At 39.8% G+C, this 15181-nt stretch overlaps 1 protein-coding gene across 1 annotated transcript in view; it reads right to left on the bottom strand.

Annotated features, from left to right (window-relative positions):
- The window catches only part of Stk4 (serine/threonine kinase 4), an 89068-nt gene that overhangs the window by 38196 nt on the left and 35691 nt on the right, over positions 1 to 15181 (bottom strand). Inside the window, exon 10 of the mRNA XM_005362942.3 lies at positions 3793 to 3950. Within this exon, the coding sequence (XP_005362999.1) occupies positions 3793 to 3950 (158 nt within the window). The remainder of the gene's footprint in view (positions 1 to 3792; positions 3951 to 15181) is intronic.

A 15181-nucleotide genomic window follows, 5' to 3' on the forward strand; every position in this document is an offset into this window, starting at 1 on the left:
GATCAAGTCCCTCTCCCTCATCAGCTTGAAGAGCAATCAGGGTTCCCTGACCTGTGGGAAGTCCAAGGACCGCCCACCCCTCCCTTTCTTTTAAATGAGTTTCTGGGGATTGGACTTGGGTCCTCAAGCACTTTGCTGACTGAGCTACATCTCTAGTTCCTGGTGTCCATTTTTGAGAGAATAATATTTACGTCATTACTATGCTTGCAGTTTTCACACTGTTCTTTGTATTTCTGTTGCATGTTGTAATTGGATAGTGAGATTTATCTATCTATCCATCAATAGATAAATGTTTCACATAGGTTCACGACTCTGATCTGCTACAGCTCCTCTGTACCCAATAGCAATATAAAGCAGTTTTCTTCCCACATAATGCTTTTGTCTTGAATTCTATTTCATTATGTTGATTGTTTTTGAGATATAGTCTTGCTATGTTGGCCAAGCTAGACCCCTCGCCTAGGCGTCCCAAGTAGCAACTTACAGACTCACACTGTATTTATACAGACACTTTTATCTACATAGGCCTCTTCCACGTTTTCCCCTTACCATGCTTTACAAAAGTTACCACTGTGGGGGGGCTGGAGAGATGGCTCAAGTGGTTAAGAGCATTGCCTGCTCTTCCAAGGGTCCTGAGTTCAATTCCCAGCAACCACATGGTGGCTCACAACCATCTATAATGAGGTCTGGTGCCCTCTTCTGGCCTGCAGATATACACACAGACAGAATATTGTATACATAATAAATAAATAAATGAATGAATGAATGAATGAGTGAGTGAGTGAATGAATGAATGAATGAATAAATAAATATAAAAAAAAAGTTATCACTGTGGTGCCCTACCTGATGTCATTTACTGAATTTGCTGAGTTTATCTTTGTTTCTCTCATTGTGAACTCCATAAGAACAAAGGTTTTGTCTTGTGCATCCACTCTGGGCATGCACGTCATCTTAAACTAAAATATTATGGGTGGTTTTAATTTTCTTTGAAGATTTATGAAGCAAATTGAATTTAAATTTAAAACTTTTCGTGGCATTAGGAATAGCAAGATGAGAATGTGAAGTCTCATAAAAAGAATATTCTTTTCAAAAAATGTGATCTGTTTATAAAATATCAGTTTATAGAAGTATCAGTTTTGAAGAATATTGCATTTCTGGGCACTGTTTTTTGCTTTAATCACTACATATCTTAAACACTACAGGGAATCATTGAAGGTTTTTTTCCACTTAGTAAATAAGACAATTCAATTTTAGACATGGGAGAAGTATCCAATTTCAAATGAAAATATGAAGGTTTTTTTTTTTTTGGTAAGTATCAAATTCTGCCACTTCTGATTAAATTATTTCCTATTTCCCATTTTGAGCAAAAAGTTCATTTCAAAAATGCAATTGCCCTCGCAGAAGGAAAGAGGGTATCATTTTCACAATTATATACTGCTTGTCTAGAATCAGAAAGCCTCTCTTTGAAGCTGCTGCGGTAAATATATTAGTTAGCCTCCCAGACACTCATCTCCTAAGCTTGCAAAGACTGCCCAGGCTTTGGGACTTACCTCAACCCAGTGCACCTTACAACTTAGAGATTTGCAGAAATACATTCTCCATGTTCCATGTATTTCTTTGATATTCCCAATTAAAGTATAAGAGACTCAAAAGGGAGAAAGAAATTTAAAAAATCAAACACTATTAACAAAATTATTAACACACTATCTCTGAATTATGGTACTTACTAAGAAAAACAGAAACTTGTATAATGATACACTATACTCTAAAAATCTTTTCGACAAGACCTTCGGGGTTAGTGTCACTAGAAGGGCAGGCTGAAGCACCACCTGGTGCAGCCCTCAGAGAATCTAGTTCAATTATCTCCTGATGATAGTGACAATTGCTGGGATGGGGACTACCTTGTGTGCCATCTTTTGGAATACCATTCCAAACCCTTGCTTTGGGATTGTATTAACGGCTATAATACCAAGGCATTAGAGGCAGTTTTCACTTGACCTTCAGTTTTATTTCGTGTATACCCTAATTCCATCTTCTTTCATTACTCAAATATGAAATGCTCTTAAAGAGAATTTTAAAGAACCACTTCTCAGGGGAATGGAGAAATAGCTTAGAAATTAAGTATACACTGCTCTTGCAGACAAGCTGAGTTCATTTTCCAGCAGCCACATCAGGTGGCCTGGAACTCCAATTCCAGGGCATTAGGTGTCCTGTTCTGGCCTCTGTAGGCACTGTATTATGTGTATGTGTGCTCATGTGCACATATTCTCACACAGATCCACACATAAACAATCAAAACTAAAAAATAAACTCATTTTACAAGATGAGTATTCAGGCTGGCAAGATGGTTCAGCAGGTAAAGGCATTTGCCACCAAGCCTATGCACTTGTATGGGATCCCCAGGACCTACGTGGTGGATGGAGAGAACTTATTTCTATAAATTGTCCTCTGACCTCCACATGCATGCTGTGGTGTGTATGTGTAACTTTAATAAATTCTCTTGGCAATATGAAGGTAAAAACAGAAATTTTCTCATGACAGGTTGGCTCACTCATATATAGATCCAAATTTCTATTTGGATTTAGAACAAAAGTCCTAACATCAAATATATCTAAGTATGAGACAGATCAGACCATCAGCTGAAGAGAGTGGCGCTGACCAGGTACATGGAGAACTGGAGAAGCCACGCTAAAACAAGGCAGCTGTACTGAGCCCAGACAACCATCATCTAGTAGTGACAGACAGCACTCTAAGCACTAGGGCCAGGCCCTCCAAGTTCCAGGCCCAGCTGGAGTACAGTATCTTATGTAAAATCAAGTTTTAAACATGGGCGACTGAGTTTCAGTTTGGTTTTTTGTTGGGTTTTGTTTGTTTTGTTTTGTTTGTTGAGAGAGGGTTTCTCTGTGTAGCCTTGGCTGACCTAGAACTCGCTCTGTAGACCAGGGTGGCCTCCAACTCAGAGATCCGCCTGTCTTTATCTCCCAAGTGCTGGATTAAAAGCGTGTGCCACCACTGCCCGGCAAGTTTCAATTTTTTTAATACTGACCAGGACACACAGAAGAGTCTATGAGCTGTTGCAGCTGCAGCCTATGGATTAGAAGAGTCTTGGGTGAAGTAGAGTAGACAGAAGCTCGCCTGTTCACTCATGGGGTCCAACTCCCTCTAGCCATCACATTCTCCCAATAAAGCATTCTCTGAGGACCAATGGAAGCCTCTGCAGAAACAGGTGGCCTGTCAAATCAAGCTCTCTGCTAATGACTCAGTTTGAAAAAACCAGGACAACGAGAAAGGAACTCTTCAAATGCTAGAACTACTGACCTAAGAATGGAAGCAGCATTTAAGCAACTGAAATCTCAAGATTACTATTTCTACAGCATCTAAAAAATGAAAAAGCAGATAGGAGTACAGATTTAAGGGCTCTTACTCAGTGCACGGCAACCATGATGGGATTCAAACAGGCTTGCTCAAAAAAAAAAAAAAATCAATCTTTACAAATACATTGAAAGCCAGGCGCTGGTGGTGCATGCCTTTAATCCCAGCACTCGGGAGGTAAAGACAGGCGCTTTCTCAGTGAGTTCAAGGCCAGCCTGGTCTACAATAGCTAGTTCCAGGACAGGCACCAAAACTACAGAGAAACCTTGTCTCAAAAGGACCAAAAAAAAAAAAAAAAACACACACAAAACATTGAAGACAACTCCACAGGCAACATGAAGGAGCAAGTGGCACAATTCAAAATTTGTGTGGTCCTGCAAACCCCTCCCAGAAGACATAAGCGTCTCAGCTCCAGCTACTCACAAACTCATAGTCTCCATCCTGTGGTATTTTCCAATCTGAAGAATTTTTCAGAGAGCCGGATACATTCTTGCCAAAGCTGTTGATCTGGTTTTCCTTTTCTTTTTGTTCAAAGTATTCAAGGAAAGATGGTTTTGCAGGCTGCATGGTCTCATCTCTTCCTGAAAACCAAGAAAAATAAAAGGTAAAAAGAACATATAGTTACAGTCAGGATGCCCACATGGGCTACAGTCTCCAGGTCAATTCTCTCTCTGGAATGAAGTTTAAAATTTAAATTAAAGACTTTTCAGAAGTCTTTAATAAAGCTAAAAAGAAAGAAAAAATTCTCACTTAAAATACTTCTTATGGAATTAAACAGATTCTGAAGTCTCCTGTAATAGATGCAAATGTTTCCCCAGAGTTCTTATTTCTAAACAGAAAGGTTTGAGTACTTCAATGATTCTGAGAAATCAATAATAACTATATTATTGTTGTTCTTTTTATTATTATTGGTTTCCTATAGCAAATAATTTTTGAAATAGACTAAAAATACTTGTAGCCATCATATTCATTACTCTCTATAACACTGTAGCAGACAGAGGATGATACAGAAAGCGACTCCTTAATAAGCTCATGTTCTAGTTGAAAGGAGGAGACAAATATACTTGAAAACAACTCTTCCATTTGTGAAATATTTCATAAGGCTCTTCTGGTGATGAGGACCAAGACCAAAGCCCTGTAGATAGCAGGCACATGTTTTCCCCTCAACTATACCCCAAGCTTATATAACTTTTTCTTTTCTCTTCTCTTTGTTTATTTATTCATTTGAGGCAAGGTCTCATGCTGTAGCCCTGGCTAGCCTGAAATTAACTAGCAGACTAGGCTAGACCCAAATTCAGAAATTCTCTAGCCTCTGCCTTTCAAGAGCTAGGATGAAAGGCACATGCCACTAAGTGTGGCCCACAAATAACTTTTAAAATATTATTTATGAATAATTTAAATGGGGCATATCATATGTATGGCATAAACTGAACTCTGTAAAATGATATACACAGGAGAAAAAGACCAAAATAGTAACTAAACCTCTCGGACATTTGTCTTCCTTCTCATCATCAACCATTCCAATCAATCCCAGGTTTGCCTACTGCTGGGTACTGCCCACTTACCATGTTGCTACTTCCTTCCTAAGGGGGAGTGGATATAGATTTGCTAAGACCTGCCAATCACCCAAGAATATGATGTACTGTTTTATGTATTCTATGTAGACATTAGGTGTTTATGCTTGGTTTGTTAACTGTTAAAGTTCATTTTTTGCATACCAAAGTACTACAAGAACTGCAATAGAACAAACTATGAAAACGAAACACTGGATTCACTGAAGAGACAGGAAGCTCTATGCTCAGTCCCTTCCTCTGGGAACTCAATGGGAAGGAGTGGCTTGAGACAGCTGCACATTGGCCTTTCCCCTAATCCTACACATGAACAAAGAGTATCAGAAAACCTAGTGCCAACCAGCCTGGAGACTGCCAAGCTGACACAGTCAGAACATGGTAACCATACAAAATACCCTAAATCCACTGGGCAGCTAACCAGATTAGAAAATGCAGAAAATCCAAACTACTACATAGCTGTTTGGGGAAGGATTACATTGGATTAAGTATCTCACACCCAAAACAAAAAAACTTCCAAATGCAAATATAAAAAAGTTGAATAAGGAAAAAGAGATGCCTTATTATACTTTTATTCTTCGGAGTATAATGGGTGTTTTCCTCGCTCTTGAATCAATTTGGTGTTCATATATCTAGGGGTATTTGTGCATGTATCTTTGCACATGCTATTTTGTTTATGACTGAGGTCACTTGGGGGTTCTGTGAGCTTACAATTTTTAGCACATTGAATTTTCATATCATTCTGTAATTATATTTTTCTGACATTCTCCATTCTCTGACCTCCTAACCAATCTTCATGCCTTCAATTATAATTAAAGTACTATATAAAGTTTAAAAAAACTTCCAAATGAATAAACAAGAGCTGCAAAGAGAAACTATAAACTCTAGAGGAAAATATAAGAATGCATTTAAAGCTCAACTGCAGGAAAGGTTTTCCAAATGAGACAAAAAATATTTATATATAAAATAGGCTACTTCATGTGTGTGAAGGAAGCAGCATAAATTTTAAATTTACAAATGGCATAAGACACATACAAGACAAATTATGGAAAGAAAATATTTGTAACAAATACCATAAAATGTTTTGCCAGTCAGTGGTGGTGAACACCTTTAATCCCAGAACTCAGCAGGCAGAGACAGATGGATCTCTGTGAGTTTAAGGCCAGTCTGGCCTACAGAATGAGTTCCAGGACAGTTAAGGCTACACAGAGAAACTCTGTCTCCAAAAAAAAACAAAAAAACAAAAAAACAAAAAAAAAACAAAAACCAAAACAGAGAGAGAGAGATTGAATGAATGAGAATTCTGAGAATACTTTATGGATTTGAGGAGATAAGAAACTAATATGCATTTTTAAAATATTTTAAATATTATTTTTTAACTCAAAGGAGACCCTGAAAAGGAAGTAGACAGTGTTTGATTTAAGACTGGTAGCAAACAGGCCGGCACATACCTTGGTGTGAGATCCTCTTAGAAGCAAGCAACAGCAGTGTTTGATGTGGCCAACCTGACACCCCCAACTCCTCCTTCTTGAGAAAAGTTGAATCTGGGGCCCTAATAACTGGGGAAATTCCATCTAGTTGAAGTGTCTGTAGCATGTCTCCTGCAACTTTATAAATGCTAATGGGTGTGATTTTTTCATAAATGCTCAAACACTTACTAAACTGGGCTATTTGGAGGTCTAATAAATTACTAGTGCAATAAACTAAGATTACTCTAACCAATTAAAGATTCACTTTTTAAAAACTAATGGGCATTTAAGAGGTACCTAGGGGAAAACCACCACCACTAATTTGAGGACCAAAATATGACACCAAACACAACACATTATCACATGGGCTACACATTACAGGATGAATTCCAGGCCAAGCTGTACTACAGTGATACTCTGTTTCAAAATAAATAAATTAAATGTAATGCAAAATAAATACTTCGTTTAAGTCAGGGATGAGACTTTTTGTGGCTTAATTTTAAATCATCCCATAAGAATGTCTACCAGAAGAATATAGCATGTCCACTTCTATCACTGCTTAGATGAAAAAGTGACAACATTTGCTTTCCTCATATTTCAATTATTTGCTTGACAACAACAGCCCTTCACAACTCCTTAAAAGATTCCTAATATTTTTAGAGCTAAAACAACTATTCTTTGTCTCTTTCAACAACTAAGAAGCATAAATAAGAAATTCTAACAATGTCTTTGCTTTCATCGTGTGCCACCAATGCCAGGGACCTGATTATCCCTGCCATGAACCACCGTTCAGAGACCCCTCAAAACTATGTTTAGGATTAGACAATTTTTTTAATCTAACCATATATCCAGACATAAACTGGAGATTTTTTTTAGGAATTTAGTTATAGCTAAACAATCAGTAAAAGCTTACATGCACCAAATTACCAAAGAGCTAAAGATGATATCAGGTTATTGGAGAGGATCATCTGGGAGTGTGGTGTTTCTGGGAATCAAACCCAGGGCCTTGTGCATGCCAGGCAAGCAGTCTACCGACTGAGCTACACCCCTAGCCCCCCAAACACGATTTTGGAAATAGCACAACAGACTAATTCCCAGCCTTGGGTTTTATAATGTGCACATTTTACTACATTTTATTATTATTATTATTATTATTATTATTATTATTATTATTATTATTATTATTATTATTATTATTGAAAGAGATAGCCCCTATCCCAGAAGGTGCAATGATTTAAACTTCTGGTCCTGACTATACATAGCCAGCAGAGACATTCAAAATCTTCTGGATTTAGTGTTAATAAATTTCAGTGAGCTTCCCAGGAGTAAAACACCATATGGAAGGGCACTAGTCAGCAGCTGTCTTAGATGAAGCCTTAACACAAGCCAGCCCAGCTGCTATTGTACTAGCTGACCACAGATCTGAGCCAAACGAACCAGACCAAAAGAAATATCTAAGTGCAAATTTGCTAACCTATATAATCATGCTTTAAATAAAATAGTGCTATATTAATCCACTAAATGTTGGAGTGCTTTGTTATGCAGCAAAAGCTAAATGATTTAACCATCTTCTCTCTATCTGCTCACTCGCAAACCACTTTAGTCCACAAAAAGCATTTCCCTTAGAAACCCAAGTGCAAATTCAAGCAACACTGTTGCTAAACACCTGTATTTGGGGTTTTCCCGCGACTTTTATCCCTACTTCCTGACCACCACAGAAGGTACGAACAAAGAAGACTTGTACATACTAGACACCTGCCCAGTGCCACACTTAGCATGAATGATTTTCATCAAATCCTTGAAGAATCTTTTGGAGGATTGTGACTCCTGCTTTGCAAATGAGACATTTGCTTGAGATTTTATAGCTCTGACAAGGACCAATGTCAATGTCAGTCATCAGGCTTTAAGCCTGGCGAGCTGTACCTCATATAGTGAGCTCTCTAAAACCAAAAAGAAGATTCTTGGCATGTTAGCACTGCCATTAAGCTGGGTGAGGAAAGAGCGAGTGAACGGAATTTTCCCAGGACCCTTCTCTTTGAACCATTCTTTCAGCAACCTTGAGCTAGATGATCAAGTGCTGAGAAGCAGCCTGTCAGAGTTGAAAAGCAGAAGAGGATCACTCCCAGTGATTAAAGGCTAGGCTGTCCTGTCCTCTCCCACTCACAGGCCTGCAGCTGGTCAGGGGATGTTTTGTTTCAATGTGAACAATAGTATTTTTTCAGATGTATCACAGGAAATGAACACATTCAGATGGATGATAATACAGGAAACCTGAAGCCAGAGGGAGAATGGATTGGACAAACCATTAAAACAGCCACATCTTGCTTTGATTCTTTCATCTGATGCAGGACATCAATGTATTCGTACACTATGATAGCCTCCTTCTCTGTAAGCCCCACTTACCGACTGAATGGACAACCTGTCTAAACGCAAAGGCAAGGGAGGGAAACGACGAGCACCTGTGCCTTGTCCCTGTCTTCCTCCCGAAAAGTGTTACAGAAAAGCAAAAGATATGAGCCAAGCGTGTGTTATTAACTAGACACAGGAAACTTATTCAGCAATAAAAACTTGAGAGACTAAGGCTGGGGAGATGGCTCAGTTGGTAAAGTGCTTACTACAGAAGCGTGAAGACATGAGCTCAGATCCTCAGCACCCACGTAAGAAAGATGGGTACAGCAGCACCAATCACCAATCTGTATCCCAACACAGGACAGGAGAACAGGCAGGTCCCTGCAGCTCACTAGCCAGCTAGCTGAGTCAAACCCATGAGCTCAGTAAGTAAAAGTAGAGAGAAACCAAGGCAGAATCCTAGTGTTAACCTCTGGCCTACTTACACTTACACACACACACACACACACACACACACACAAGCATGTTCACATATATCAATGAAAGTTTATTATATATAATGTATCAAATTATTATATGTACTATATATAACATTGATAAACACTGAAACATGGATAAATCTTGAAAGAATTATACAAAACAAAAAATGCCAGACCAAAAGAGAAATATACTGTCTGAATCCATTTACATTAAATATCCAGAACAGGCAAATCCAGAGACAGAAAGTAGATAAATGGTTGATTGTGGAAGGGGAAGAAGTAACTGACAATGGAATGAGTATTTCTTTGGAAGTGATCAAAATGTCTAGAATTTAGAAGTCATTATTCTTGTAATACTTTGTCAATATACTAAAAAAAAAATCTATGAAACTGAATGCTTTTTAAAATTTTTATGTGCGTTCTCTATCTACATCTACACCTTTATACCAGAAGAGGGCATCAGATCCCACTATAGATGAGCCACCATGTGGTTGCTGAGAATTGAACTCAAGAGCTCTGGAAGGGCAGCAGCCAGTGCTATTAACCTCTGAGCCATCATCTTTCCAGCCCCTGAAATGTATGCTTTAAAATGGTACACTTTACGAATTATATCCCAGTTTAAAATAACAAAACTTTAAAAATTAAATACTGGTGGTGGTTGCAAAACTGCAAACATACTAAAAATCACTGTATACTCTAAATGAGAAAACTCCATAAATTTATGACCCATAAAATGGTACATAAACTATGTTAATAATTCAATCTTGAAATAAATCAAGAAGACCTTCCTTTATGATGTGCTCTTATTCTGGGTTTCTAAGAACTATAAAATAATGCCGGGATGGGCATGCTAGAAATGAGTTTAACCAAAAATTGGAGCCTACATATCCTTTGGAATAACATCTATCAGACCTCAAACTTGATGACCCTTCCATCCCAAGCCCTCACTGTCAAACTAACTAACCCACAATGGTCAACCTAGCCTTTCCTTAATTCCCACAATAGTTGTTTTTATCTAAACAGTAATTAATTCTGCTCAAAGTAAGGAACTGGGCACAAGCCTACATTTTCTTCTGGGCTCCATGCATAAATATTTGCAAGACAAAAACTCCAGCAATGCCTCAGTGTTTCCCTCTGTTTTAAAATAATGTGCTATAATGTAAACGCATCATAGTGGGTTTGATTTGTTTTTTTTTTAATCTAACATTTATTGTATTGTGGTTTCTGGGTTTTGTTTTTGTTAAGGGGCATCTATGAGTTTCAGATGTATCAAGTCACTGAATCACATAAAGTCTATGTAACCATAAACTTTAAAATGTTCTTGACACCACTAAGAACCACAGGTTGTGAGATGCCCTGGAGCCCAGAAAAACATTCTTCCTAGTAAACAGCCTGAGCAGATGCATCTGTATGATCTGAACTGCTTTTTAGACAGTGGCTCGCAAGCCACCTGATGCCCATGAGCTGCTTATGGATTACAGGAGAGATCTAGCTCTAAATTCCAAGGCCTCCCAGCTAGAGCACTAGGGACAGCCACCGGAAAAGGATGATCCACACCTTGGTATTGCAAGAATCTCCTGAGACAGTGTCTTACCTTTCTGGCCAGAGTGTCTTCAAACACCCCCTTAACAATAGTGTCAAGTTCAAACTTCATATGTGGGTCCTCGAAGTCCTTTTAAAAGCTGAGTAATGCCCACATCTGCTTTGGCCAACCTCAATATTCAATATACACTGCCCACCTTTCTGGCTGTGCACCTGCCTGGAGTATTCTCTGCTGGCCGTCGTAATTAAAGTCTTAACCATTCTTCTCACAAACCCTTTAACCTTTTCTGTAACTCGCCAGCCTTTCATCGAGTTTTTGTGATCTTCATATGCGGAGGGCCTTTCTCCTCAGCTAATCACTGCCAAGTGCCAGGATCTGGGTATGTTCTACACATGCGCAGGACTGGAAAGCACAGTGGCAGCATGTGCACTCTAGGTAGTGATACTGAGACACCATCTCGTGTTTAACCTGGGAGTTCTTTGTCAGCAGCAAATGTGCCAGCTGGTCCCTGTGCATTACAGATAACCGTTTTTAACGAACACTGAAATTGTCATCTCTTAGAAGAGACATATTTACAGAAAATCATCTACTTCCCCTTATAGATTGGAGAGTATATCTCCACTTCTTTCTAAGCAAGAAGAGTCTTAAGGGCACTGGAGGTACAGTACCATTGGACCAAACTGATCTACCCACACCTCTTACACCAACAGCCAAAGCCGAGCTTCTGGGTTCACTCTCCTTTCCCCTCACTACTATTACACCACTGCCCTCTTTGGGAAAATCTTGGCTCTCCTTTGACCAACATAACCACACTGGAGTAACTTATATTCCAAAAAATACAGCCTTGAGGCCATCGCCCAGGTCACATGGAGACCTGGTCTTTCACATCCTCGCATGTGGTCTGGCTGGGCTCTCTGAATGAATATTCAGGCACCAAGAGTCTGTGTTTTCTGGCTCATCCCAAAGAAATGAAGAATGTTAATGGTTTCCAAAGATAAAAGTGAGCCCGACATGTGGACACAATAAGAGTAACTGCACAAACAATTAGGAGTTAGTCTCCATTCTGCAAGGATGACCTTGAGCTATTTGTGAAACTGTGAGAAAAGTTTAAGTGCCAAGATGTCTACTTTTCTATTGTAAAGCTCACCCAGGAGGGAGTGTCTCATAAAAAAGCAGTTCCCCAGGAGATTGCCTTTCAGGGATAGGAATGAAGGCGGCCAGTAATGAATGCCAGTGCTAAAATGAGGGTTAGAAGCCTCATAAAAGAAGGCTCGTGGGACCCAAAGGCCGGCCTTCTTTAAATCTGCCATCTTGTGTATTGAATTGTTTAACTAGTTCTTAAAATAGCTATCATCTTATCATCTTACTGCCAGGGAATCAATATCTCTCTCTCTCTCTCTCTCTCTCTCTCTCTCTCTCTCTCTCTCTCTCTCTCTCTTCCCTCTCTGAATAAATAAATGCTATTATAGTACTTTCATCTTTGAGCATTTAGACACTAAGTGTTATACATGTAGTACCTTATATTAATTAGTTTGGCAAAACTACAAAATAAAACTTTTTGTGCCCTATTTTTCTAAAAGTTTAAGAAACTGAGGGTCAAAAAGGGAACGGCCTCTCTAAGGAGGCCCCACCTAGGACACCAGAAATATACTCCAAGCCAAAGGCTGATTCCAAAAATCACTCCACGGTTTTTCTTTCATCCTCCGTCCTTCAGAAACGCAGCAGCCAGCAGCAGCGCAAGTAAATGCTACAGCTTTTCACTCTGCTGCATGTAACAGCTCGGCTATCCAGAACCTTCTGTGGTGCCAATTCAGAAGGGCAGGTACATGGAAGCACTGAGTTCTCGCTGATGCGTTTTGAGGCGATCAGAAACTAGACAATGAAGCTCCTGTTGTAAAAGGGGTGCTAAGACACGTGGAGGGCTGACATTCTAATTACCATGGTTGCTGGTGCTACATCCAAGACAGACGGATGAGGACAACACAAGGACTTCCTTCAGACAGCGCAGGTGGAAAGACATGGGCCGCAAGTCAAGAGTCCCTCTCTTACGCTGCTGACTGTGTGCCTGACAGTGCTGGAATGAGATCTTTTCAACAAGAGCCCGGCCTGTGGCTCTAAAGGAGGAAACACAGCAACAACAGATGCCTCAGACACAGACACAGAGCCTCCTGAACTTAGCCAGGCCGCTATGCTTTGGAGTTCTGTCTCAAAGAGACATAGTGTAGCTATGGCTCTAGGGGACAAGTTAGAATACTGGGAATTAAGTGCAAATTTTAAGAAGAAATCACCTCACTCCCCTCCCTTCACAGGGTCTGACTGGAAAGGACTAAGCCAAGGACGAGAACACAGCAAATACTATTTCACCTTCTACCTCCATCGCAAATCAGCCTGGAGAGGAGGAGAGAGCAGCTTACATGCACATCCTGGACAGGCACCACCGAGCACTGAGAGGGAGAGGCACTGGTGTCAAGTCTTCAGCAGACAGGAATCCATTACCTTTCAGACCTGTCATTTCCTCGTACAGGGCAAAAGCATGAAACAGCTAAGCTATATGGTTGTACAAAACAGACCAATACCCTTCTTCCAAATTTTTCTGTTATTGCTGTTTACTTTTGTCTCTGAAAAATCAAGTAGCAAAAATTGGTGGAGAATGAGCTATTTAAAGGTAATTAACAAATTAAGTTTACTAGATATAAATTCCTGTAACAAACAACTAGAAAACACACACTCTTGGGTTGGCAAGATGACCCACTAGGTAAAGGTACTTACTATGCAAGCCTATTGACCTAAGCTGAATTCTCAGAACCTCTAATTTCCACACATGGCTTACGGCACACATACACAGAGCTTTTAAACATTTTCAAAAGAAGAAAATACGATCTTGTTTAAGCACACAGAGACTATTTGACAAAAATCCACAACAAATATGCCAAGCCACAAATGTCTCAAAAAGTACCAAAGAACTATTACCATGTAGACCATGTTTTCAACCTCAATTCTCCGTAATTGAAATGGGCAGTTTTAAAATTTCACACGTGTAGTTTTAAAAAAAAGAAGTGCTTCTGAGCCGGGCGATGGTGGCGCACGCCTTTAATCCCAGCACTTGGGAGGCAGAGGCAGGCGGATCTCTGTGAGTTCGAGACCAGCCTGGTCTTACAGAGCTAGTGCCAGGACAGGCTCCAAAGCCACAGAGAAACCCTGTCTCGATGAATAATTTGTAGGCATAGTGGCACATGCTTATAATTCCAGAATTCAAGAAGTAGAGGCAAAGGGACTTTGAATTTGAGGCCAGCCTGGGTTACACGGCAAGTTCCAGGCTGCTGGCAGGAGATACATAGTGAATGAAACTCTGTTTCTAATAAAATGGTTATCTGAGGTTGGGATGCAGCTCCAGGAAGACCGCCTGAGCAGTGTGATGAGGTCCCTGAAGTCAATGCCTGGCACCACAGGGTGAACGAGAAGGAAACAAACAAAGACCACATATACCACATAGATAATGGAGTGATACTGAATTAGAGCTAAGGGAAAAGCTACTGGTAATCAGATTCGTAAGCAAGAAAATCAAACAGGGTTACACCAGCTCTAACTGTACTAGAAATCTGAGTGAACCAGAAAAAAGGGCGCATGGATCAAAAAGGGAAAAAACTAAAGTTATAATTCACAGACAAGACCTTCTCTGTAAAAAATAAAAAAGGAAACTTACAAATTTCAAATCTCATAGGATAATGAATAAAGCAACCACCGAAAAACATCAACAAATCATCTATAAAAGTAAAACAAAAACCAAAACCCCAGCATTGAAAACAGAAGATCTGGAGCCCAGTGGATGCCCAGACCCACATGGCGGGGAAGAGAGCCAGCTACAAGTTGTCCTCTGACCCCACATGTGTGCATGTACACACATACACATAGTAAACAAAAGGGCAATTTTTGAAAATAAGTTTAGTAGCTTAATAGACTATTTTAATGTGGTAGGCTGGCTGAGGAAGCAGCTCAATCAGTTAAGTGCTTGCCAAGCAAGGACAAGAACCTGAGCTAAATCCCTGGAACTCACATGAAACAGCCAGGCACTGTGCAGGTATGTGACCTCAGAAGAGACCACAGAACCCCCGGGCTCAGGGGCCAACCAGCCTGGCCTACTGGCTGAATTCTAGGCCAATGAGAGAATCAGTCTTAAAACAACAAGATGTGGCTGGAGAGACGGCTCAACAGTTAAGAGCATGTTCTGTTCTTTCAGAGGATCCATGTTTGGTCCTTATATCCAGGTGACTTAAAACCAAACACCTGTACCTCCAGCTCCAGGGGATCCAAGTCGCTGACTTCCTGGGGCATCTGTACAAATACACATATACACTTAATTTCAAATACTAAAAATAAAATATTTTTAAAAGAAACAGTACCTGA

Source organism: Microtus ochrogaster, linkage group LG8 (assembly GCF_000317375.1).
Source record: "Microtus ochrogaster isolate Prairie Vole_2 linkage group LG8, MicOch1.0, whole genome shotgun sequence".
Taxonomy (NCBI): Eukaryota; Metazoa; Chordata; class Mammalia; order Rodentia; family Cricetidae; genus Microtus; species Microtus ochrogaster.